This window comes from Ambystoma mexicanum, chromosome 6q, assembly GCF_040938575.1.
Source record: "Ambystoma mexicanum isolate Mex_15411 chromosome 6q, UKY_AmexF1_1, whole genome shotgun sequence".
Classification (NCBI taxonomy): domain Eukaryota; kingdom Metazoa; phylum Chordata; class Amphibia; order Caudata; family Ambystomatidae; genus Ambystoma; species Ambystoma mexicanum.
In genome coordinates this window covers 96,520,718-96,548,552 of record NC_090937.1, presented here as the reverse complement: position 1 = coordinate 96,548,552, position 27,835 = coordinate 96,520,718, and the positions used below count along the sequence as shown (strand labels likewise).

Sequence of the window (27,835 nt, the reverse complement as noted above, 5' to 3'; positions counted from 1 at the left end):
GTACACCCGGCAGAGGGTTGCTAACGGAAAGGGGTGAAGTCCGAAGAACTGTTTAAAAAGACATTAAGATTTGTGAAAGTAGAAAAAGCCACAGTGAACCAGAAGGAGGGAGGCCAATGTCTAAAAGTGGTCCGAGCACGAAAGAGGGAGATCCGGGGTGGAAAGTTATCACCCAAAGTTCATTGAAAAAGGAACTGTTTTGTTGATTTTGTGGAATACAATTTGTGAAGGGTCAACGCCCGGAAGAGGGGGCTCCAGGTGTGAAGCCATCACCCAAAGTTGCATACATCAGGCCTCAAGAGCAATAGACTTTTGTTAAAAGAGACTTAACCATCGAAGAACCTGAGCCGGAACTGTCGGCTTGTGCTGAGAAAGCTTGAGCTTGTTCTGCGCTAGCTGGAACGGAACTGTCGGCTCGTGCTGAGAAAGCTCGAGCGTGTGCTGTGCTCCAAGGTTCCACCTTGTCCTGTGCTGAAAATGTGTGGAAGGGAGACCCTTGGCAATCCTATCCTGACCTATTATTTGGAACACTACTTTTCTTTATTGAAACCCTATCCCACACTCTTCCTATAATTAGTTGTAAGAAATTGGCAGTAGATTTTTCTCTAGTATAGACCTTTTTTATTTTAACACGACACCACAAGGACTGTCTTATTTTTCATGTGATGGTCGGCGCTTGATCCCATCTTAGATTTAGGTTGGGCGTTTTTCTACCCTGCATTTATAGTTCAATAAACACTGTTGAACTGTGATCACTTGTGTCTGTCTTTACTGTTGCCACCATGAGTTCCCTACACCAGCCATGATTCTTTTCTTTACGTCTGTACCAGCTTCTTGAGGTCTGTGATTTCTTCTTTTAAACTAGCTATATGGTGCCACAATGCATCCTTCATTAGGGGAGACACTGGGTTAATTATAGGGTGAGAAAGTTCTTTGCCATGGCCAGTAAATACATGCTTGTTATTTGTCACAATCTTGACATGGGGCTGAATGGTTCCCTTCTCTTAACCTGCAGTCCAAAACAGGAGCTAGAGCTAACGAGGGGTCATGTCCATTCACTTGGGAGGGATTCTCAGTAATAGTAATTGAATAGTTTGACCCTTTTTGAAGATTGCCTCTCTGTTCCGCTGGCTCTGTAATGACTAGGTTGTTGGCTAGAATGGGGTCAAACACTCTACTCCTGCCCTGACTAGCTAGATCCAGCACTGGTCCAGGTGCCATTTGCGGCTTGTATTACTGGTCATACTCTGTATACCAACAAATGCTTTCATGCAAGTATTTCCACACTAATGGTGAGACTGACATGTTGAGTGACAGATGGTAATACATCAGATAGTAAACCAAACATTTACTAATGCTTTTACTGCAAGCGCCTTTGCGCACTCAGTTTGCTTCATGAGCTGATCGGTGATTATTGAGTGGAACGTACGTTTATATTTATATAGTCACACAAGACCTTTTCCTAAGATCATATCACACGTTCATAAACACGTAACAAATTTAGGATTCATGAGCACTTTGTCAACTTATTTTCAGGCACAAGAGTGACTGCGTATCTGGAAAGTCACTATCCACGAAACGATTCTATTTGCCATTCTAATTTGGCCATAGTATTAATTTACACAAGAGTCCGCGGTCACGGGGGACGTCGGACATGTTCTGCGCATCATGTGATGGTGACGTAATTCAAAATGTTGGTACGGGATGGGAGGCTGTTTCCATAGCCGCCTCACTGTTCCTGTATCGAGCATTTACTAATCTGAAGCGAGGTAAGACATTGAATGCTCACTGCACACGGAGCAGCAAGAAATTGAATTTTAGCAAAAGAAAGGTGAGCCTCTGCAATTGGTTAAAATCTTCATGTTTGGTTTACAGAGATAACAGGTGAGAGAGAGATTGATTCGGCGTCTAGAACCTGGTAGACAGCCTACATCCAGGATTCAAACCTTCTTGAAACAGATTAGTTTTGTAGTCATATTGCGATAAGTGTAGTTCCCAGACACGTTACATACATATTGAGAGGTATCTGCAGAAAGTGAGAGACTATGTTCATAGGTCTTTCAGCTCATCATATATTTGCGGAGTTAATGAACGGACCGGTCAGTACAAGACCAGACATGTCAGTACTCTGGCTTTGAGGATGATTAGAATTGACATCAGAGTGACAATGCATTAAGCTGATGGATATTTTTTCTTTTATATTCTGTATAGATCACAAGAATAGATAACAATTGCACCTGAAGAAGGGACAATTTTGTCCCGAAACGCGTAGTGTGGTGTGAACGTGAAGCGTCCCATTGAGAAAACTTAGTTTGGCTGATGTGGAACTGCTTGGTTTGTACACAGAACTGTTATCTATATCCTTAAATAAACGTCCAGACTTTGTCAGTGAAAGCTAGGAGGGATATGACATTCTCTGTTTGATGATCTCTCCTCTGCATATTGAATCGAGAAGAGTGATGGTTCTTATTGATTTAAATTTTGTTTTTGTGAAGAAGACAGCAATCAGCTGTTTTCTATGAATTATTGATCTTGTATAAATTATTTGTGTATGTTGATAAAATGAAAGTATTTTTTGTTTGTTCAACATAAATTGCATAACAATGCAAAGGAAGGGGTTATTTTTGACCTCGTGAGAGTGACTGGGTTATTCATCAGGGAGTCTGATGAATTGCGATTACTTTCAGACTCTCTCCCTTGTCAGCTCCTCCTCTGATTCTGACTCTAGGCCTGGGACAGGCTCGGGTTCGTTATCTCCCACTTTCTGCCTGAGACAGTTCTCTTAATATAACCTGTGGATGGAGTGTTCCAGGGCTTCTAGAATCGATCTGTCCGACATTGGCTCTGAAGGGCTTTTGAAAACCTCCACTGTATCCTCGTAGGAACCGGAACCAGAAGCATTGGGGGTAAGGAGTCGCTAGTGCCTGGCTCCCAGCTCCAGGCTGGGCAGAGTCTTCCCTTGGCATATGTATATCATGGACCATCGAGAGCAGTTGAAAGTTAGATGTTGAGCTGGACAGAGCAGGATGTTCAAACGCAGGATCGTCTATGCTGCTTAAATGTTTCTCTGGGGGTTTCTCTTGGATTATGGGTAAGCCTCCTCGGTACGCTCCATTCAGTCTCCTCTCTCTCGTCTGACTGCGCAATGCCCACCTAATAGAGGTTTGAGCTGGGTGCTTTTGGGTCATTTTTGGCATGTTACTATTGTTTCCCACAATGTTTGCCCCATTTTGCCTCCCTGTTTTACCTGTCCCCATTTTGCCCCGGCTTCCCTCCCCAAGTTCCTTCTGCAGAGTCCTTCTGCATGTGGGTGTGGGGCTTATTCCATCTTACCTGGTGGAATTTCAGTGACTTGGAACCTAGGATTCCTGGGTGTTCTCTTGGTGACGGTTGGGTCAATCGGAATGGGGAGCTGTTCCCAAATGGACCGACTTACCCCGCCCTCCTGTTTACTAGTACCTGTAACGGAATAAATACTTCACCTTTTATACTTACCGGCTCCAGTGTCCTTCCTGTGCCTTACCTGTGTATCCTGCAAGTCCCGGACACTACAGGGCTGTGAAAGTAACCCAAACAAAAATCCCTTCTGAAACGTGTACACTAGAAACCCCATGATTGGTTGCTTCTGTAAAGTCGGATTACACCGTTTCATGGTCCAGAAATAGAACATTTTAATATTCTCACTTCGTTTGTAGTTGCAGGGAAGAGTTTCACATCCATTATACGTTGGTTAACGAAAGGGGGTTTGCAGTATCACCCTCTTTTCTACTCTTTATAGCGCCAAAGTGACTATCCTGGGAAATGCTTGCGCTTTAAAAGACGCCTGCATAATCTTTACATGCATATTATTTTGTGTCGGTTTGCCATTCACGCTCCATGTGATTTAGTGTGGGTGGTTGTATATTTGCCTGCTTCCAGCCCCCGACTGGTAATTCGTAGAATTTAGGAGGAGTTTTTCCCAAGTGAAAGCGCAGACTCCGTTGCCCCAGCTGGAGCAGGCCAAGCTGTTAGTAGAACTTATGAAGCTGAGGTTGAGCAAACCTTTGCAGGGGAGCTGTTTTTTCCTCATTGCGGGGTCTGCGGTTTGCTCCCCCACAGAGTTGATCTTGGGAGCTGCAAATATTAACCGATCAGTCAGCTGGATAACTTCAGCGCGCAATCACATTCTTGCAGCCTGCCGCCTGCCACCTGCCACTGCATTTTCATCTCGGCTTCCATCTTCTCTCTTTAGCGGATTTGCGCGTTATCGTTTTTTTCCCGCGGTATACAGAAACGGCTGTTGTGGGAGGGGGATTAGTACGGCTTTGAAATCATCCAGACAAGTATGAAATGCATCAAAATGTTTCGCACTTTTAACTGTACACAAACCTACTTTTTCCATCCATACCAATCCCTCCTTTTTGCTGGCTCGTTCTGTTGTTCGGGTCTTGTAGGTTTCTCTGAGGCTGTAGGCCATATCAAGGCTTCATGACACCGACCCCTTTGCATCCTCTTAATGTTTTGTGGTGTTCAATAAAAACTGTATTTACCGCAACTCTGGACTTGATTATTACAAGTGTGTTTTGTAGGAATTGGGAGTATGTTGTGCAGCAAAGCCAGCATTAAAGTAACTCTCTGCATATTGCTCCATTCTCCCACTCACTGCACATTGGTGACTGATGAGTGTGTTGTTAACCTCAAAAGACTAGGATATCAAGTGCCTTCTTTCCATCCCACCGTGAATATCAGGGCAAGTCCATCGTTTTCCTATTTGTTGGCCATTTTCCTCGTTCTCTTGGATGGCCTCAACTCTGGCTCTCCACGCCGGCATTCTGGAGCTGTGCCTAAAATCGAGCTGTTATGCACATGCTGGCTGCCTGCTCATGTTTCTGCCAGCTTCATGCGTTTCTTTTTCTGTATCCATGCTTGCTACATGTGATGTTCCTTTGTTATTCACAGACATTTTTCACAGATACGTTCCTCATTCTATGGTTGTCTGGCCTTTCAGCTTTCTGTCAGAGTATGGCCACACAGTCCCGTTTTGGGATGGCTACATTTTGAGTAGTTTTGTCTTTCACATTATTTGTCTTTCAATTACGTAAGTTTTCACTGCATGATTTGTACACCTGTTTCCTCTTTTGCTATTGATGCTTAATTTTATATCAGGTATCAGGTATATTGAATATTGACATCCCCATCTATCACAACATTTGTTGAAACCAAGATGGCGTTAGCCTGCAGTTAGACCATCGTCCACTCATTCATTTAAATTGGGTTACTCATGTCCCCTATTGACCAGAACGCCTTTCTTGTTTGATGCTGGAGCCAGTTGCAGTGCTCCTTGTATAAAACCATTGGCTCCCTCCAATTGCCCATTGGCTTGAGGGTGGTTCTGTGCAGCTCATGTGGTAATTAATCATGTGATGCCAGTTAGTTTTCAGGGGTATGCTTCCTACCTAAACCTGTCCTACAAAGTCTCGATGATGAAATATCTGGTTTGAAATATGTGCGACACAGACCAGGGGACAGTCTGTCAGCCCCATGGATCGTCTCTGCGGACACCAAGGTCCACTGAAGTCAAGGAGAAAAAAGAGAAGGCAAAAAACATAATTTGTGGGATCCTGGAGTTCTCTCCAGCCAGACCTAAATCAACTTCAAGGGAATCAAATGGTTCCTTTCCCTTTAAAGAAATACATGTCCAGAGTTCTGCCTTCTCTAGCAGGTGTTCGGGTAGGTTTATAGTGATAATGTCGAAAAACATAATCTCGAAAGTCAAAATGTCGAAAACATAATGTAAAAAAAAAACGAGTGTCTTTTCTTTCTTTGTTTTTTGTTTGAAATGGGGGCCAAACCCCCTTTTTTAAAAAAAATGTCTGTTTTAACCTTTTTTTTTACTTGCGGAACCCAAAAATAAATGTAAATTAAAAAAAGAAAGCATTCGAAAAAAATAAATAAATTCCGACATTATTTTTTCTACATTTTTGTAATTCGACCAAATGTTTTCGACATTATAACTGCACACCATTCAGGTACATTTTTCTTTGACATTCTTGCCGTAGAGATCAAAAGGGGATGTTTGCTAGACCCACAACTATCGCAGGAATCCCACAAATAATTTTTGCACTGTAAGAATCCATTCAAGGGAAGAAACAGTTTAGCATCTCACACTTTAGGGTTAAAAAAAACATGCATTGGTTTCAAACTCCATCAAGCGTTGAGAGATGCAGTGTTACTGTTCCTACAAGGCAAAGGCTTGCTAGGACACACAAACTCTTCCTCAAGGTTTTTCTGAGTACTGTTAAAAACACTCGAGATACAGGGGGACTGCACTTGGAACAGGCAACCTCAGAAAACATTCCAGGGGGAGGCCAGGAGAATAATTGCACAATCAGTGCCATTAAGAACTAGAAAATGACTGCTAAAATTGGGTGTAACCTCAGGCCAGTTCCCTTGCAGACCACATGGCCTCAGGCACATGGCACCACTATAGGCCAGCCCAACCCACATAACCCAGATGCAAATGTATCACCCTAGCCAGGGCTCTGATCCTGTCCAAGTTGGACTATTGTAACGCACTCTATGTAGGATGCAACAAATATATTAAGAACAAAATTCAGATCCTTCAAAATAACGCCCTAAGAGCAACCCTCAGTATTCCAAAGAAAGCCCACATCTCTGATTCTAGAAGGTCTGTCAACTGGCTTTCTACCAAAGACAAAATATTCCTCAAATCGGTTTCCCTGACCCACAATTCCTCCACCAAGCAGCCCCTCAATACCTTATCACTAGATTCACCAGACCTACTTCCTCTCGCCCCTCTAGAATGGCCAACTCCAATCCCGTCCTGGTGCCCAGGTTTAAACGCTCTTTGTCGGGTGGGAACAGCTTTCCTGTTAAAGCAGCACAATACTGGAACTCCCTTCCACCTCCTTGCAGGGAGGACCTCCCCTACCGCCTATTCAGAACTAACACCATCCATTGGCTTAAGATTCACGACACATAACGACCTCTTGCTCTCTTGCTGCCCACCACTATGATTGTAAATGTGGACATTTAGGTTGTCAACTGCTCAGTGTAGATACCTTGTCATGAGACAACCGATTTATTGTATATAGTATTGCTTATATTGTATATTTCTGTAACCCACGCCTCATTGGCATGCACCGTTTCTTTTTGACGCGTCCAGCACTGTAACCACGGCTGGACTTCATTCCTTGTATGTAACTAAGCTTTGCAATCCTCTTGTTGCCTCTGCGCCTAGCCCTCTAGGGGTTAGGTGCGCAATATAAATAAAAATAAAATAAGAGCCACACAAGGGCATGGGACGCAATTCTTTAACTTGCAGCCAGCACAATCCGAGGCAAGCCTTGAGAGAGATGGCAAGATAATAGCCAACCCCAGGAGACCCCTGACCTGAAGACACCATACCACAAGAGAGAGATGGCAGAGACAATGAGCGCATACTGGTTTATGGTGTATAGAGGAGGGAGGGATTGGGTTGGAGGTAGACATTGTGGTGTTAAAGATGGGGAGTAACAGTTGTGTGGAGCTGGAGGATGGATCTAGTTTCATCAGAAAGTGGAATTGCTTGAGAGCAGCGACAGGCAGGCCTCCAGGCAAAGGTTTTACCAGGCCTTTTTAAGCATGAAAATCATGTAATTACGACTGCTTTATTATTTTTCTGCGTACATTTACACACAAGTTTAGAGCGGAGGGCAGTGCAAAGGTCAGGTTACTTGACAGAAACCAGAACGCCTCTTTTGATTTTTATCTACATTTATCTACATTGGAGAAAAGCCTCTGAAACAGAATGCATTTCTCTGAAGCCTTTCCAAAAAGCAAACTGCATACTGTGTTAAAAGGAATGGTTTCTTTCCATTCAGCTTGTGCTGCGTTGTGTGTGTTGTCATGGATCAAACAGAAGCACTGTGCATAGCATTTTAGGATTGTATAATTAATAAGATGGAAAACTAAGTTGCAATTGAGAATAATCTTTTGTAACAAATTATGCTTTTTTCCAGTGAAAGTATTGCATATTGTATTTATCAGAGTTCTTGTGCTGTGCGCATAATCATGCAGAGGCAGATAATTTGTACACTTATAATTTAATTGACACTCTAATTATTAAAACCGAGTATAAAATGAAGAGTATATACAGTCTAGTTTACATCTATTCAACCTTGCAGTCAATGGAGTACGTTATTATAAATGGTCAGTGGCAGCAGAGTCTTTGCTCAAGGGTGAGTGATTGTCAATACACCAATCAGAGGTGTTATAGCTTCTCAAATCTTCACTACAATTAAAATATCCAAAACCTGACTCTCCAGAAAGGGCAAGCACCGTTTAGAAACAAACAAATAAAAATTGCATTTGTAATTGAAATAGAAACTCTACAAAACCTGTCCCTGTGAAAATCCAGACAGGTATTTAACTTTATGTAGCGCTTCATACATGGTTTGTCCAACATCTAGGCACTGTGATTTTTAAACCTCGGTCGATACTCAGTTTACCCACCTCTGAAGGATGTTAGCCAATAAGATAACTCAGCAAGTTGAGCGCTCGTTGCTGCGATCTGTGGGTGATATGTAGGTTGCAGGTTAGAATCCCGGCAAGGCCAACTTTGTCTTTCATCCTTTCGACGTCGATAAAGGAGTACCAATTCCAGTTTGGTGATAATTGTGATAAATATGTTCTATGTACAGCACTTTGCCATAAGTGCTATAAAAAAAACTATTTGACCATGAGCTTAGGTATAGAATTTAGCATGGGGTCCTTGCCTCTCTGCACTGTTGTATCATAACATTGGCATACCATTAGGCAGTAATTTGACATCTTGCATTACAAGGAAACATTGTATAATGACAGAATATTAAATGACTGGAAAAACACAATAAAAGAAATACTTCAAGCGGCAGAGATTTCCATCGAAATGTTGCTCCAGCATCCACAGCATGCAAAGAAAAAACAAATCCTGTTAAATGACTGGATAACGACGCTACAATTTAAAGCACAGTACCAAATGGACCTCAAATGTGAATCTGATATATGAGCTATCAACCAATTACTAGCATACCTTGCACTTTTCCCAGATCAACAGATTCGAGACAGCTTCCTGCGACTACTTTTGAACTTACTCCCAACATGGGAATTGCTAACAAACACAAGCAGATTCCTAATACGCTAAAATTCTGTAGATTTTGTAACCAAACTGAATTAGTAGAATTCTTATTCCATATTATAATGGAATGCTCTGCACTATCCGAGAAGAGTAATCTGTTTAGAGAAATGTTTCTAAAAGACAATACACAGATGAAACCGAAAGAACGGTGGGCATACATTTTGTAGGGTGATGACAAGAAAATGGTCTATACCATCATCCAATTTTGGGATCATGTCAGTGGAAATTTTTGTTAAAAAAATGGATAGTGAATGACTACAAATCTGATTATGAATGATTATCAATGTACCTTCTTATATGAATTATGAATTTTGTAAGAGTAAATGAAAAGTTTAGAAACTAAATTATATCATAAAAAAAAAAGTAATAGCTTCCGGAAATGAGGACTTCCATTAAGCATCAAAAGACAATTCTATGGAACCGCAAAAACGCAATACATTTCGTGTTTGATTTACTGTGTAATTGGCTAGGTTTTGAGTTTTCAACATTTAAATATATACAGGCGAGATCAAATGGCCAGACCATAGAGCAATAATGAAAGGTGTAGTCTGTCACAATGCAGAAAGCTGCTGCATGGTAATGATTTCCATACAGTTTTTGCACACGTCGGCTGGATGTCGCATTACTCTCTTGCAAAGGAGAAAAGTCATTTTGACTCTCTTGAAATCACACTTGCTCTCAAAGTTTAAAAATAGGGAGTTAAATACTCCAACCTCAAAGTTTTATGTGGAGAATTGGAGACAGGGGTATACCCGTTGTAGGCGAGTGTGTGTTGTTGTCGTACGTGCAGTTCACACCCTCCAGCTAACCACAGAAGCTGCATGCACACGACCCTCCAACCTTATTGGCATGTGAATGAGATGCCTTTTTGACTTCCACAGGCAACCAATGGGGGGGGAAGAGGGTTAGGAAGAGATTATGGACGGCAGCAGAGAGAGGGAAACACCAGAGAGAGGGTTAGGGAAGAGTAGTGGATAAGTAGGGGGGGATAAAGGGGAAAACGCACTCTAATCTGTATTCTCAAACATTGATTACCCACTCCACATAGAATCTTCCTGGACATTCAAATAACACATGACTTTTTCAATGAGATTCTAAAAACGCATATAACGTTTCATACATGTTTCAAAACTTTGAACCAAAGTCACTTAATACCCCACTGTGTACATATCCTGACTCTTTCTCATAACACGCCTTGGAAACAACTTCTTGCTTCGCAGTCTTGTGCACTGTTCAGAAACTGTGACACAATTATTATACTGATATTACATGAGCTTCTGTGCCTGCCAAACCACATCATATCCACATTTCACAGCGATCCAATGAAACATCATTGCAGTGAAAAAGTCTCTTCACAGTTCATGTCCCAGTAGACTTCCACTGAAACAAACAAAGCAATTGTTTGTTACATCACACACTAGCGTGTTACTTTAAACGGCTAATATTCAGGCCAAGTTGTATTCGAGCATTTATCTGATGCCCCTAGACGCGTGTGCCGAGTCTAGATGCTGAAGGTCACTCAACTTGTGAGGCGAACAGCACCCGCCGAGTTCAGGCACGCTTAACCCACACCCCCAAATTTCTGGGCTGTCGCAGCAAAATAAATGCTCCGTCTCTCCAGCTCTCCTCCGCAAACCAGCCTAAGCAGAACCGACTCACTCCTCCATGGAATTCCTCCTGCAAAGTTCTGAACGCGCTAATCACAAGCACCTGTGAATAGCTGTTACTCCCTTTTAACTGCATGCGAACATGTGCACGCTCTAATGCAGCTGGGAATTTCAGTTGCATGTCGGAGTTGGAGCTTTTTTTCCCCCTCCACACAACTCTGACGCAGGCTTTGACCGTGGCTTTCCCTCTGGAATTCCTGACAGTTGTTCCCTCTGGAAGAAGGAGGAGAGGAATATTGTGCAGGAGAGAAACGCCATTTCTAAGGCGACCGGTAGTGGAGATTGCTGTGTTGAATGAGATCAAATTGAAGATTTTTATCCTGGGGAGCAGGAGGAGAGTTGTCATTTAGGAAGAGAGGAGAAAGATGAAGACTGGGGGGCAAGAGAAGATTATAGTTAGAAGGAGCGGTACCTGCTTAGAAGGGAGTGTTTTTTGCAGAACGAAGAAAAGGAAAACGACCAGGAAAGAGAAGAACAGACTGAACAGCTTGAGAGGGGAGTGTAGCCAGACCATCTTAGGCAGGGGAGAGAATGGGAAATCACCACCTTTGGGAGCAAGAATAGGAGGTTCTGGAGGACCACAATGCTACATTGGCGAGCAAAGAGGCAGAAACGAGATGCCACAACTATGCTGAGGAACAGGAAGGATAACCCAGGAGAAATCATGGTTGAAAAGCGATCGACGGATAACTGAATGAGGAGTTGGTAGAAGGTTAGAGTGGGACAGTGCTTCACCACCAAAGCCCGACAGGGACTACCAGTCCTATCCGGAGGCGTCAACCTTGGGCCCAGCCTGGCCTTTGCCAGCCTACCAGAAGAGTGCCCTTAAGGTACCCCAAAGAGGCAGTGATCCAGACGGCCCAAAAAGTTTGACTGCTTGAGAGCCGTGGCTCTACAACTGGGAAAAGTCTGTGCTGCAACCCAATGGTCAGATGACTGGATGGCTTCCATTGGCCCTACACCAGGAGGGGGGGCGACTGCAACCCCCTCAATGTGTGAACCATTGGATTACCCTTTACCTTCTGCTGGACTTCAATGAACCTCTGGAAAACATTGCTTTGCACCCTTCCCCTTGCTTGGAATGTTTTGGTTTGATTTTTGGAATTTGGCGAGCCCGAACTTTTCCCTGATGGACTCCCTTTGGAGAAAGTGATGGGGAATCCTGTTCTCTTGGCCCATTGTTGAGATAGGCTGGTCCTTCCCTCACATTCCACTACGATTCTTGGAGACCCCATCATCTTGTTTATTGAGTTGCCATCATCCGGACACATTCTAATTAGTTTATATAAAAAGTTAAATAAAATCACTGCAATCATACTTGGTGTCTGACTATCATTTCTGGAAATATGGTGACTGGCCGTCATTCAAGCAGTCTTTCACATGATGTTCCACTTTCTTAACTAGTTTTTCCACCACATTCGTATTGTTTGCCCAGCCATCCAATGTACCTATAAAGTAAAGCCACAGGATGTCCCATATACTAGAGTGCTCGATGCTATGTAAAGGGAAGGAGATGTGGACAGCCTCTTGCCACAATCCTACAGCAGTATCAACATCATTGTCATAATGGGCCACCAATATGTTTCTCAAATTTGGTTCTTGGTGAGCATCTCCTTAGATGACCCTGGAATCATGTGGTGGAATTGTGTGATCATTACTAAGCTGAAGATCACCTTTCATGACTGCCATCTGCCACTTTACCATACGGTTGTAATGAATGGACAATGTTGATCAAGGCAGTCTGTTGTAGCACATTCCGTGATTCTGTTCATTGTGATATTTCCCAACCAGTCTGCTTCCTTTGCCTGTAAAACGTCATCAAGTGTGGCCCCCGCACATGCATCATGCAGACATGTGTCCAGTGTACCCTGGTCATTCGGAAAGCATGATGGGTGGTCTTTCATGGATGTTTTCTAGTCTTGAACACAAATTCCTGTCATTTCTCTGCCAATTGCACGAGTCTTAGGGTTCAGGACTTTGTGCCACTGGGGTGCAGTATGTGGATGCGTTGCGTATTATCCATGAGCAGGACAGATCTATGGCCCCAGGTGTACATTCAAAAGTGAGTGGCAATCCAGGCACATTCACAAATCTCTCTTCTGATGACTGAGTAATAAGCTACCAAGGGAAACATCACAATCGGCATAGTACGTTTTGCATGAGAGTGGACCCTATGCCATATGCATGGGCATTAACCGTGAGGTGGTGTATTCAGGAGTTGTCGAATGGTCTGTGGCATGGTGAATGAGCAGTGCCACGTTTCATCTCATCCGATGCTGCATATAGCTGTGCACCCCACTGAAATTCTTGCCCTTTCTTTAAAAGGCACTGCAGAGGTTGGTCTTACTGGAGGAGTTGCACACAAACAATGTGTAATACTCTGGAATCCCCTTGAAGAATTTCAGCTGATCTCTGGATTCTGGATGTGGTGCATTGTGATTGCCGTTTACCACACCTGCCTTAGGTTAGATTCCGTCACCAGATATGGTGTACACAATGAACAGTCCGTTTACATATACCTGCATTCCGCATTTTGAACCCTGCCACCGGGAGTTTGGACAGAACTTCAAGAGCGCTGCCATGGCTGTCTTCAGTCATGCTGTAAATTAAGATGCAATCCTGAAAACATGCAACCTGCTTCACCTGTTATGTTAGTGCATTTCTAAAGCGCCAAAGCCGAAGGCACTTCAATGAGCATGTGGTGGCATCCTAAGACAAGAGTCTTAACTATTGTTTTGAAGACTCCAGTCTATATTGATCCAGCCAGTCCTGGAGATGTGCTGCTGCAAGCATGACTCACCTAGACTGACTGATACAGAACTAGGAAGTATATGGTTACATCAGTGTAGTTTGTGTGAAGGCATCATGAAGCAGACACAGACAACTGGTTCAAGTTTGGTTCACAAGATGTATTAACTCAAAAGACAGGATGGGAGTGATGCCTAACCTGCCCTATGCTAAGGTGGGATTTTCCCTACCTAAAGAAAACTAAGGATAGTCTTTGTCGGGAAGTCCAAAGCAAATGTCTGCCTCTGTCCAAAACCTATACTTTCTCTCACAACTAACTGTATACATTGTGTAGGGATGTCAGCATTAAAATAGGTAGTGTTCAAAATAAAGTTTGGAGCTTCCAGCTCCTGGCTTGTAATCAGCTTCCCCTTCCCCAAGTTCAAAACAGTTCATAAAGCTCAGGGGTTCCCTTCCTCAATGTGATGCTGGAATTGCATCGGAGGGACAGGGCCTCCATATCCTTGTCCTTTACTGCCTTTTTATTGTGTGTTCTGTCGTGTTTTCCGCGCAGGAGTTCATGTGGGACTCCTGGCGGTGCAGCTCTCTCTCTTTTGGTTTGGTGAACAGACCCGTGGGATACCCTTACGGCACCCATGGGTGGGGGTACAACCCTGTGCCCCTAGTGTATGTTTTTGGGCACCTGTGGGTGGCCCGCAGAGCAGGGTATGGGCTGGTGGCAGATCCATGCTGACTTTGACAGGTGCGCTGAGTATCCGCCATTTTGGGATCCCCAGGCCCTGCCATTGTAATCGGTTGATTCCTGATGGAAAACAAGATGGCCCCTGTGGCCTCTTGCTTTCTATTACCTATTACCTTGTTTTCCCAAAGTCCTGGGAAGCCCTGACTCTGTCCCTTCCCCCTTACTGGCTGTTGGGTGGAAGTTCCATATATGGTGTTGTTGTGAAGTCCAGTCCAGACTGACTGGAGCCTTCCCAGTGACTGTATGTTGTGGGTACGCCCTGTGGGTGGGACCTGGGTGAATGGAGTGTGTGACCAATATGCACTTCTTGTTGTGGCTGTCTGGTTTCTGGTATGAGAGACAAAGACTGAGACAGCCCTGCCCGAAACTGGCCTGAATGCAGTGTGTAGTGTTGAATGGCTGAGTACTTGTCCCAATCCACATTCCTTGTTGTGAGTGTCTGAGAGGGAGGAGGATTGCCTGAATGCACTGTGTGCCTGATTGGCTGACTGACTGCATGAATGCCCTTCTGGATGATTGGCTGCTGAGAGTGACCCAGCAGTGTGGATGAGAGACAAGATAGTATATCTGGGAAATTGTTCAGAAGCTGTGTCTACACTTTAAGAGTAACTGGAACTGCTGATCCTCGACGCCCAGCTGGAAGACGAAGACTTGCTGTTGCATTTGCTTCGACCTGATCTGAAAGCTGCCGAACTCGTCAAGGACTGATCCGAGAGAGGACCTGGTAAGGCGCCCTCTTCCCGTGCTCTGAGGGACCATCGAGCACCACTAATCTTCGCCGAAGCTCCCTGGAAGTCAGACCCTCGAAAGGCTGCCGACCCGAGATGGGACCGCTGAGGAGAACGAAGCAAAGCATCCCGGACTTCACCGCTGTCGAAGTCTATTGCCGTCGACCAGGGTTCGCAGGTTTGTGTAACCGCTGGAGGCCCGTTGAAGTTGTGTTGCCCAGCCGTGGGGACCACTTGATGCTGTGCCGCCGACGACCGGAGCCGCCCGCATCCTTTGCCTAAGAACATTTGAATCCAAGGACTCCTTTGTCCGCAACGTCGACTGCTTTGTCCCGCCGGAGAAAGTCGAGGACGACCAACGCACCGATGAGAATCTGCCGGTGGGTTTCCCGCCACCTGAAGGCCACAAAAGTCTTTGACGACTCGACGCCCTTGTTGGGCCACAGTTCTTCTGAAACTCTTTGCGGTCCTGAACAATCCATTGCCGAGGTGCCCCCACACCTCATCCTCGCAGGACGTCGCTGATGAGCACCGCCTGGATCGACATCGGTGTCTCGGCACCCTTGAACTTCTCATTGCTTCCATCGACGTCAAGTTCACCATCTTCGACGCCTGTCAACGATCCGTGGCTCCTGCTTTAAAGGGAGTCACTCAAGTAGGATCCTTCGACGTGTCTTCGAAGAACTCTACTCCACCAGGTACATTGGGGGGGTAAAACATTAATAGGACGAAATAAGGCTATTGAACAATATATGGACTGGGCTTGTGCTATATATCTTTATTTTACAGGTTGCCCAGGTGGGGGGATCTCCACACAGAACTGTGTCTATCGGTATAGGCCCGCATTATGCCTATTGTTTCAACCATCCTACGTTCCTTCCTATCTCTATTGCTGGCGTCCTCATTATTGATCTGTGTGACATTTTAACCGTACAGTTGATGCACTTTAATGAGATTCGATAACATTGGTGGTACCACTTTAGAATTGTATATATTTATCATTGTTGATTTCCGAGTACAAAGTGCGTTATTGTGATCGTGTACGTACCTTTTGAATATTAATTATATAAAGACTGTGTTTTCAGTAATAGTGTGTGGACATTCCTTTGTGGGGGTTTGGGGACTACACTGTACTTAAGAACCAGCCTGCATCACCTCCTGAGAAGCTAGGCCTTGATTGCTCGACTACATTACAAATAATAGAGAATCTTGGCTGGGGTCCTCTGTGCCTCTCCTCTACCATATAGAGAGCGGAGTACAGACACCCCCCTCCAGTCTTTACACTCAAGAGTTCAAAGCTTCCAGCTTTTCAAAACACAATTCCAGGGAATACTTCCCAGCTCTTATGATATTGTTACTTTTCACTAGTTCACATAGGCGGTTCAGTTTCTTGACTTCAGAATTACATAAGAGGGTGTTGTAAAACACAAGCTTCTTTATGGGTGCTTTCAGAGGCTTTTCCATTCAGGGGGCACTCAGTCTAGGGGCAGTAGTCAGACCACACTGTCCACCCATTACAGATCACGCAACCGATACCCCTTCTTGCCTGCTTTTTCATCAACCCTAGGCCACTGCTTCAACTTAACAGTGATGCTTGATTTATTCACCCGTGTCACACTCTCCTGACACTGTACTGTGGCTTGGTTGGCCACTATGAACTCGTTACACTTCCTTGAATTACCTTGGCTTTGGCCAGTGCTTGGTTTCTAATACCATACAACTCTTTGTATTCTCTTGGCTTTTGCCAGTGCTTGTTTCTCAGGTAGTACAGTTCATTATATCAGCCAGATTCACAAACTTTCTTTCACTCCGTTCAATATTCAAGAGTGCTCAAACCTTGCTTACGTTCCGTTCAGTATTCAAAAGTACTTATATTTGCTTTCAGTCAAATTGGTATTCATATCAATGCGTGCTGCCATTCAAATCAATGTTCATTACTTGTTTTGCATGTTCGCCGGCCAGCCTGGTATTCCCCCTTCTTGGCACACTGACTGGTCGGAGCTTACTGATTCCTGCAAGGTCCTCTGCCGCCATGTGTTTTCCCCTCAGTAAAACTGCCATTAAAAGAATTCCTAGCCTATCAAAGCTCTTGCCCTGCTTACCTACTCCCGCCCCTTGCAATTCTTCACCCCCCATCTCCTGATAACTCATGCAATGCAGACATGTATGTGCCCTGCTAACCACTAAAAACTAAAATATCACAATTCTACTTTCTTCGTACCACATGAAGATCATTTGCATAGTTTCTCCTGCAGTTGTTCACGGCTGATATCACTCATTGTATCAAGAACACACACCCACCTCAAGATGAACAAACGTGTATTCCATGAACAGCTAGAATTAACTGCATCGCAGAAAAGGATGCAAAAAGGTGGTTTATGCAGATCATTATCTGAAGGGGCTAGCCTGAACCATTAGGGCCAGTCTCTCACAATGCTTTAGTCACCATTTCGAAGCTTCTAAATTAAGGGGATTGGAACTACGAAGAGCCGTTTCTTATGGTTTATGATGCCACTGGCAGCAACACATCATGCGCTTTAGCAAAATATGAAAATCCTACTGCCCTAGTGACTGGATGTGCAGAGAGGCTATTTGCATTTGTAACATAAATGACCATCTCTTTGATCTGAGCCAAAAACATCCCAATGAAGAGATTAAACTGCCAGAGCCAAATGGTGAGCTGAGGCTGAGCAATAGAGCCAGACATAGATTGGGAGATGACCTCCTGTGTAAGGAAACAATTATGAGAAACAAAAAAGATAGAACGAGAGGAGAGACGAAGAGATAAGAATGAGTTGGGGAGGAAGAGAGTAGGGACTCTGAGAAGCAGCATGGGACAGAAAGCAATCTTTTCATCCCCATCAATGCTTACAATACATTTCTTGACCCTTATCCCTTTTGGACTCTTGTATTGTCTCCAGCTAGCTTTCTATCCTTGGGTCACACATTTACCACTCCTTGGACTTAACAAACTGACCTTCACCTGCTTTAAGGTATTCACAACCACTGGGACGAGTATGATTAGACCCCCCAGGCTCTTCTTGCTATGTTTCCCTCCCGTGTCCACCGCCGCTCCAGTTACCTCTATTCTGATGGATTGGCATCCCTGTTTTTCCTGTGGGGTCGGCTGCCTCTCGTATCTTGTGCGTGTTTACCATGTCTTCTCTATTTTGGCTCATGTGTGTGGCTCCGCTGAGCCTTTCTAGTTGTGGTCTTGGCATTGTTTGAGTCTATCTCTTCTCATTCTTGGGGATACACAGTTTGGCTCTCTTCCCTTTACGTGTTTCTTCCACCTTTTGGTTGCTGACATTATCTCGACCGAGGACTTCCCGTGGCTCTCTGGTTTCTCTCTCTCGCCAGCTTTGAACCTCCCTGGTTCCTGCAACAACATACGTTGGCCCGTCTTCTGTTTTCATGGGGAAGTGCTGGTCCCTCCCCAGCGTAGAATGACAGGTCTTTGTCTCTCTGTCTCTCATGAGCTCTCTTCCTCACTCGCTCAATCTTCTAAGTCCCAGTATGTTTGGCTGACAATCATTGGGTAATCTTTATTTCTGGTATCTTCTTTTTTTCCCTCTCAATATTTTTGTTTGTCTTATGGTGAGTTGGTGTGGCATTGCAATAACAACATTGACTTGTGGAGGAGGTTTCTCTTGAAGCCATGATGGTTATTCATAGTGGGTTTTAGTGACTTCCTTGACGGAACGGGGATCCTTATCCTCAATAGTCAAGTCTCTCCCTGCGAGGTCTCGCTTAAAGAGACACTCCTAGGGGGGGAATGTTACCTAGAGGGCTCACATCCCTAGCCTCAAATGGAAGGGCTCCCCTCTGGGGAGCAGTAACAAGATCCCTTGAATCATCACAGTAGGCTTCAGCAGCAGTCACGTTTTCTAGCACTAGTTTAGAGCTCAATGACTTTGGCTAACTAAAATGTTGGGCAAACTAAAGGTAAACATGGCTTCTCTGTAGCCTCCATTGTTTCCCAGGATTCCCCTCCCTTCTTGGGGAAAAGGTTTTTGAACAAGAGAACATCTTATAGCAAAGTCTCGGGGTTCAGGACGTTTCTTCTTTTGAGTTCTTTGGTGATTCCTGGTGAGTTCTGGTTTCACAGGGGTGTCACATCTTTCTTCATCCTTCTCTTCTGTAACCTGTTTTTTCTGTTCTGCTCTCTGCATTTTTCTTCAGAACCGCTACTGCCTTGTTCCTCATAATGGTTTCCCCCAGTGAAATCCTTAGGCTCCCATATCAAAGAAAAATTGTCCTGTACACAAGCATGGATCCTCCCACAAACCTGGGAGCCAACTTGGCAAAATGAGAGGATGGACAACCACTCTTTCCGTGGCTCTTTTTGCTAAAATCTCATCCCAGAGGCACACAAATTGCTTTGTCTGCCCCTCCTTAATACATTCTCCTGCTTCCTTGGCTGCCCCCTTTAATCATCGACCAGCTAAGATTCCCTTTTTCATTTTTCTCAGTTCAACATATCAATCTCCTCAATCGTTCTGCAAAAACTCAGTCTCTCTCCAAGTTATCTCTTTTTTTTGTAATCATATGTTATATGTATACTCGTCTAGCCAATCCCAGATCTTTAAGTCACATTCCTCAACTCTTTGGGCAATGTATTTCTTCTAGTCTTTATTTCAAAGTCTCTACATTCTGACCCGCCTTCTTCACCCCTTTGAGTACTTCTTCATGCCTCTGTGCACCACTCTTTCCCTTTGTATTTTCAACCTTTCAACTTCTTCACCACTTTTTGCCTCTTTTCCACTGCTATGAACATCTGCAGCTTTCTTACTACATTTGCCCTCTTCTTCTTCTTCACCTCTTTGTCATTGCACGTCTCCTGGTTTCTTCCAATCTCCCCTTAACTCCTTTAAGCACCAACATCCTGCATTCCTTCAATTTCACATTCAAGGATTTCTAGACCTCTTCTAGCTTCTTCATCTCACTCACATGTCTTTCGCCCCTTTGGACACCAACCTCTTCCCCTCTACTTTCCAGCTCAGTGGTTTCTAAATTTCTCCCACCTTCTCCACCCCTCAGGGTATCACTTTATTTCTCAATAATGTCACCCCCTTTGACCAACACTCTCCCACCCCTTGCCTTTTGCTCCAGCTCTCTTGACCTATTGGTAAGTTCTCCCAGCACTCTCCTTAAGCTCCAAGGTTACAGTATTGCCCAGCCTCCTGCACCGCTCCTCCAGTTTCCTGTTTCTTGCTCAATCTCGTTCGCTCTCTACCAACTTTCACCAAACATACTCCTGCCTCCATACGTATGTCTTAGGCACCTACTCCGAACCCCCACATTGGTAGATCGAGCTTTTGAGCTTCTATAGGGCTTAGGTCCCACTTTCCAGCCTCCCTGGTGAAAGAAAAATGAGGTGCATTAGCTGGGTTGGGGGACTGGCTGTTGGGCTCCACTCCTTGGGCTGGCTTACAACTCTGATGTGGGATCTAGGATTGGTTCCTCCCTGCCCTTGGGCTGTCTTCTCTCTGTATGCCACACCCCAGTCCTCTCTTTTGTCCTCTCTCTCTCTGGGGATAGGGACCTCTTCTGTGTAGGGATTGTCTGTTGGGTCATTCCCCTGAGTATGGTTTCCATTTGTGATGTGGAACTTGTTTGGCTAGTTCCTCCACTTGGCAGACTCCATCTCTGCTTAGCTGGCCCTCCCCCAGGTGTGGACGCCTTTGCTTATCTGCTCTTAACTGTTTAATAGGGGAGGCCTTGCCTTGTGCTATGGATGGATGACTGCCTGGCTGTCGAGTTTCCCGGCCTAATTCAGGTCTCTCTTTCCCTATGTAGTTTTATATGGGATTCCTTCACCCGTCCCGAGCATTCAGCCATTGGTGGTTCTTTTTAATTGATTCCCTTAAAACAGAAGCAGTGTCTGCGGTCGCAATATGACTGCCTCGTTCCCTGAGATGGGAACTGAGGGTGACCAGGGCCCCATCATCCACTGTCTTGGAGAGATACCCATCCCCTTGATCACCCTAGTGGATTTTTCCAGAGCGAGTTCATTATCAGCCAAAAGAAATGAGGATCACCAAATCAGCCTGCGTGCCCCATGATATTTCTTATGTTATTTATTTTTTGGACTATGTAAGTGGCCATTGCAGCCTTTTCTATCAAGGTGCTCATGCCTTGTGAGTGAACATGAATACAGATGCCTGTGTGAGAGTGAGTAGAGTGTGCTAGACAGAGGGGAGAGAGAAGACAGGTTATGAGAGAAGGCTGTGCGAGAAATGTGTCTGAGTGTAGGGCGAGAGTCGAGGAGTGCGAGAATGTGTAGGGTTTATGACAGAAAATGGAGACGGGGTGGTCAAAAGTAAGCGTAAGTAAGTGAGCGAATGAGAGGAGGATGTGTGAGTGGTAAATGTACAAATGCAATTGTGCAAGAGAAAGTTTAAGAAAGGATAAGAATGTGTGTGTGGGAGGTGGAGATTGAGACATACAGATGGGGGATGGAAGAAGGCAAGGAGGGGATGGGGAAGCAGGAGAAGAGTTTATAACGAGAGGAGGATAGAAACTAAACCGGGAAGGAGGGCGATTGGGGGGGGGGGCGGTTGGGAGGGAGAACATATAGAACTTAACTAGATGGGTGGGACAGCAGGTTGTGAATTGAGAGACCAAATGAGTGAGGGGAAAGCGGAAGGGCGAGGAAAGCGGAAGGGCAGGGGAAAGCAGAAGGGGACAACTAAGCAAGATAAAGAAAACGCCCTGACGGTGAGGAGGGAAAACAAATCAAGAAAGAGCGGGAAGGGTAAGAGAAAAGAGACAGCAGAAAATGAAAACTTTTAGGGAAGCAAGCATATTTGGAAATAGTTTGTCTTGAAAAAGCACTGATTGGTGGTAGGGGTCTCTAGATTGTACAGACTGCATAGTCAGCCACCATGAATTGAGGAGCATTTGCTGAGGTTTCTTATTTGACCACCATATGAAATAATCATGATGGCTTATCAACATGTGCCTCGAACCTCCTCCATGACACGGTTTGCTGGACCGACGAGCACTGTGGATCGCCACCCAACAAAGCATACACATAAATGGTTTCTCAACAACGTTTACTATGGGGTATTACCATCACCTGATGCATGTTACGTTTGTTAGCCGCTTGCCTTTATTACATGCTCACACTTTTAGAGTGAAATATTGTTACATGCTAATGTTTTTGTTTCTTCCATCTGTCTTTCACAGTGACCTATGGTATGGTGAGTTCCAACATGTACTACTATACAAAGGTGATGTCGCACCTCTTCCTGGAGACGCCCATATCAAAGAGAGAGGCTGCCAACTTCAAAACAATGTCGACTATGGATGACTTTTGGAAGGTATTTACGTTTGTGTGCACCTTGCTGAACCGAGCAGTGTCTAGTAGACAATCATTGTGGTCCTGTTCAATCAAACTTCATGTGGCCTGTCCAGAAAAAGGAACAGTGAGCACCATTATCTTTGACTGGAGGTTTTTAATTCTGTACTTATCTTTTAGCCTAATAAATGACACACCTTTCCACTTACTATTTGATGTACTTCCGGGTTATGGTTGTGTATCCTTATGCATTCTAAAGCCCCAAGGCTGCTTCTATCATGCCTCATTGCTGTGATTTGAGTGGTGTTCTCTTAAGAGAGAGCCTTGGATTCCCGACCGTTTCATATTGTTGAATCGCAGCTGATCTGGCCCTGGCTCCAGTTAAGACTTTGAATTGGCAGTAATTTACTACGTATTTTCCTATTTTTTTAAGTTGTGAAGAAAAAGTTTTTCTTGGTCGCTGTATTTCTATGAAAGATGTGTAGTGGTAGGTGTAGTCATTGATTACCATCCCAAACATGCTTATCTCTCCTTTTGTATTATAGATATATATATCCAAAGAGCATTGGGGTGCAGTTTAATGTACATGCCATTGATGCTAAGCTGTACTTAAGTTGGAGGGATAACTATTACCAAGATCTGGCAAATCTTTGAGACAGTCTACAATGATATTCTAGATAAAGGTCTCTTGGCTCAACTTAAATGCTTTTAATTGAGTTTTTGAAGGAGGCTCCATGGTACATGGGGCAGCTTAAAATCCTCTTCACCCTCCCAACCAAGCCTTTCAGTGGGATATCCTGGCACGTGGCTTGAGGAGTACATCACGGTTGTGAGCTCGCTATGAGACGTTGAATGCATGCTTTGGACTGCTCCCGTTATCCTCTCCTTTTATTCGGCTGCAGTATGTATGGGCAGCGGTGTATACATGTGTAATGGTAGGTGGAAAAGGGGAGTATTTGAGTTGGGAAAAGAATCCTGAGCTGAAGGTATTTATCACTTCAACGAGTCTGGACTGCCATTGGTTTTGTTCCAATGATGTGTCTGGAAGTGGACATGGATTAATCATCAGACAGCATCAAGTAATCCTCATAATAGGGTTTTCAACATGTATTCAGGCTTATTTGTCTGGGAGATGTGGGGTGTCCCGGTCTACTGCGCTGCAGGTGGGGAAGTGAATAGCAAAGTGGTGAGTCGCACTGGGGACAGTAAAAAGGGTGTGCGTCTCCCTGACACACCTGTTAACAAAGGAAGGTAGTGGGAGCACACATCCACACGTAGCGCTTCACAAACAAAAAGCAATAATAATGACTTGAATTCTAATGTGGTACCTTTGTGCAAATTGTGTTTATATATTTATATATATATATATATATTATTTGGAGAAAACAAAGCATGGTTAAATGCACGGAAAAACAATATCAATGAATGATGGGGGTGAATGATACACAATAACATGGGGCTGCTCAACATTTGATGTAATTAGCAATTTTAAACTAAGAAATGGCATGTGGTATGCCAAATTGATTTATTGAACTTGCGTGCCCAGCCGACATGTGTTTCGAGCAACCGCTCTTCTTCAGGGCTGTGCTGAGTGGGTGAATACTTCAAGTATCAGGGAATGACTAGTGATCTGATTTGCACTAGTATGTAACGATAATGCCTGTTGGGCTTGTTGTTCACAAGCAGCTACATATATTTAAAGCCTTAGAAGTGTCATGGAAGGTAAGTCGCTAGACTCACCCACTTTGTGTCGCTGTAGTCGGTGCGGCGTACAGGGCGAATACACTGAAGGGCTCCTGCGATCTGCTCCTTTAGGAGTTGCGATGCAGGCTTGAAGGATGTGAGCTTTCATCACCTTTTGGAGGGGATATGTTCCCAGGGGGGGCATATGGACTTTCACTGGAATGAGGCTAAAGATTACAAACTGTAATTCCCAAGGTCTCTAAATGATAGTATGCTGGTGTTGTGGAGTCTTGGAGGGATTTTCCTCTAGCTCTGGCCGAGGGGTTCTCTTGCTAACATCTAACTTCCCTTTCAGGATGTCCTCCTCCCACCCCCGTAATTAAAATGTTTGGGGTACCCTCCTGACTCTGTAGTGTGTGTGTGGTACCTTTCCCCTTTGGCTCAGCAGGGTAGTGAACTGCCTTTCCTCTCCACTCCCCCGCAGCCCCATCCTCTCCTATCCTATTTTCCCATGTTGTTGTGCCATCACCAGCTCCTCCGCTTGCTATCCTCTCCACTGTTCCCTCTTACCACCTCCTTCTGTAGGTGTATGACTACTTTCTCTGTTGCCTTGCCCCCCCCTTTTCCTGATCTTCCATGCCTCCTTTTGATACCTCTCTTTCTGCTCCTGAAGTATTTCTGTGCCACCCAATCTCCTTGCAAATTTTTACCACCACCTTCTGTTCCCACAACTCCACCTGTTCTCTCACCACCTCCCCCTCTTTCTCTCTGCTACTCCACATTGACTGAGTCATTCAACACCTCTCCCCTTAACTTATTACTCCTCCTTTACCTAGTTGTTGTCCACCTTCTCCTCCCTCTACCCATACCAACCCTTTTGTTCTCCTCCAAGCCACCTCCTCCTCTTACCCACTGCCAGTCATCTCTAGCCCTCCAGCCCTCCAAATCAGTCTCCTTTTCTCCTCTCCCCTCCAACAGCACGCCTTTCTCCCTACCTTCAGGGACCCCATACTTCCACATCTGATTGCCAAACCTGGCCTTCTTTATAGAGGCCTCACTCCCCTACCTCCTGGCCAGGACCGCTGCGCTTCAATCTATAACAGATGTGCAGCATAATAATTTGTTATATTGGATTGCTAGACTTTAACATGTGGCAGTGTTAGGAACGATTTCCCTTAGGTGCGATTTGCCCTCCATTTGTGAACCCCCCAAACTTTTTGCTTTTGTTTGGCTACCTAACCTGACATTTTCCAGTTGAGCACAGTCTTCCGCTGCACTCCCCTGGGATTTTGCTAATTTGTTATGGGGAAACTGACACCTCCTTCAGGCGGTCAGTACTGGGAAACTATGTTTTCCTTCGTCTTCGACTATGTTGCCATTTCTTGAAACTTTTTATCTTTGTGCCAAGTACCTTACAGTACCGCACATAGGGGTCCTTTTGTTTTATGGCCCCTGGCACCCTCTAAGGATTCTTTGGTTTGTGTACAAGTGTGCCTAGGACGAACTGGTCGCAGTAGTTACTTTTAAAAGTTTTTTTACTTGTTTTTTATGGACCATACCGCGTTTACCGCATTTGAGACAAGACTATGGCTAGTGCCACAACGTCTTTTGTTCTGTCCTTTGGCATTTTGTTCCTTTGCCTTCCCCCAGGTCGAGAGCCCCATGTATTCCTTATTTGGGCATGCAGCCTCCCGCGAAAACCGCATCTTTCGCAGGCTCCTGCATGTCACATGTGCTAGTGCCCAGGAAGAGGGTTGGGACTGTCTGGTCCCAATCCACACTACTGGTGCCAGTATGTCTGGTAGGTCGGAATGACTGGAACCACTGTGGGCCATGACTGGCCCATGCCTGGCGTGCATGAATGCAAGCAGATCTTCCATTGGCTATCTGAGATTTGGGTGCAAACGGATCTTGGATAAGAGAAGGGGCTCTGCATCCATTCCAGGTCAATCAACTGAAGTTCACACCGAACTACAGAAGGAGACAAGTATCCTTAAGGAAGGTTTGGCACCCTGGCCCTGCTATTGTCCTGCTTTTGCATCATACCAAGAAGGCTTGCAAGGGTGGTTTCACCCCTTTTGGAGTAGTGGGAACAACTCCTCACGGCATCTCCTGCTTACCCTTGCAAAGAGCCCCTTCAGAAGTATTCCTGGGCCATCCAGTGAACTGTCCAGCTCGAAACCGGGGTACCGCACAGGAACGCCACCATCCCGAGTTGAGACTCAAGACTTTGGGAATCGCTTACTTGTGGTCCTTGGTCCTCTCCAGCCAAAACTTGTTGTCCTATTTCCTCTGGGTCACAGTTTATGAGACTGCGCCACGCCATGAGCATTTGCGGTGTGTCCCCCCCCCCCTGTGGTGACTGTTGCTGTAAGTGCCTGCCGACCTGCCCCACCGTGTCCCGAGGCATGTTGCACCAGAACTATCCTTCTATTTTCTGTGAGAGCTGAGAAAAGGCTACTGTCCCACCATGGATGATCGTCCTGTCCCGCAGCTGCTGAGAGCCAGAGCGTCCTGTAACTGCATGGGTGAAACCTCGAGGGTCAGTGAGTACTTTCATCACATACCAGTGGCCCCTTGCACATCCATCTATTTTTACGCACGAGAATCCCTTAAGATACTCACCTTGGCTGGGCTAGCCTGCTCTCCCCAGCGATTCCCGAACTCTGAATGTTGCTCTGTCTGCAAGGGTAGACCCTTCTCAAGGAGTAGGACTTTATTCTTCAACGCCTCAAGCCCCTTCCTGAGCAGCTCCAGCTCCCTGAAGAGAACCCACTTTTCGCTTTATGCACGACCGCATGTTTTTCACGCGTTGCTTTACTTTGAGCACAAGGCTCCTCACTTCTTAGGGCCGGACTACATAGGTTAGGGATTGACTACGAAGAACTGCCTAATGCGATATCTGTGTTGAACTTACCCCTTTCTGTTGCAGGCTGTGGTTATTTTCTCCCCTTTCATCATCATTAGGCTAAACGCATTTTGTATATATGTTACATAGTGAATAAGCGTTTGTGGTAACTATTTTCGTGATACTGTGGTTTAATCGTGTTTTGTTATAAAGGCCTATAACAAATGTATTTTTATATACATCTGTCTTAGAGGAATCTTTGGAGTTTTACTGTGTGTGCTTATTGCGGCCTTCTGATCACTGTCACCCCTCCTGAGACTTTGTCTTGACTGCCTGCTAAGCTAACGCAGATTGGTCTGGTTTGTTCAGTAGGTCTCCCTGTTCCACTGAACTAGGGTGGCCTCCTAAATGTCTCCCCACCAGGTCAGAGTTTATAAATCCATCTTAACCGGCGGCACTCAACCTGTTCTCTATACCAGTGGACCGAGCCACGTCTTTAGTGGTCACCATGTTGCCTGCAGTATTCACACATGCATGCTGTGGGCTCCAGAAATGTGCACGCTTCGTGGCCTTTCTGCGTTTGCAAATCAATGTGCACACATAGAATGCTTGTCTGTGTGTGTGGCTCACACATTTGTGTGTAAGCATGTGATGGGCTTTCTCTTTCCCTTGAGGTGTATCCTCCTAGCTGCTTCAGACTTTGGGCATCTCTTCCCAGGTTTCTGAAAGAGGCAATGCTGGTTGCTGAAACAGTGTGATAAGTCGCTTCCAAGCATGTAGAAGAGGGCGCGGTGGACCAGAGCTCCCTCCCCAAACGAGCCCTGAGCTCTGTGACACATAGGCAGTGGCTGTACCTGACCTCCATGGTCACCTCATCTGTAGCCCTTAGATGAAGTAAGGGCATTTTGTCACAGATAGTAGTGGGAAGGGTGGCATTTTGAGGGTGTTAATTTTCTTTG

General features: G+C 45.0%; 1 protein-coding gene across 1 annotated transcript in view; it reads left to right on the top strand.

Moving 5' to 3' along the window:
* PKD2 (polycystin 2, transient receptor potential cation channel) overlaps positions 1-27,835 on the top strand; it is a 309,434-nt gene that overhangs the window by 99,793 nt on the left and 181,806 nt on the right. The window contains exon 3 of the mRNA XM_069630542.1: positions 22,234-22,367. Coding sequence (XP_069486643.1) covers positions 22,234-22,367 — 134 coding nt within the window. The remainder of the gene's footprint in view (positions 1-22,233; positions 22,368-27,835) is intronic.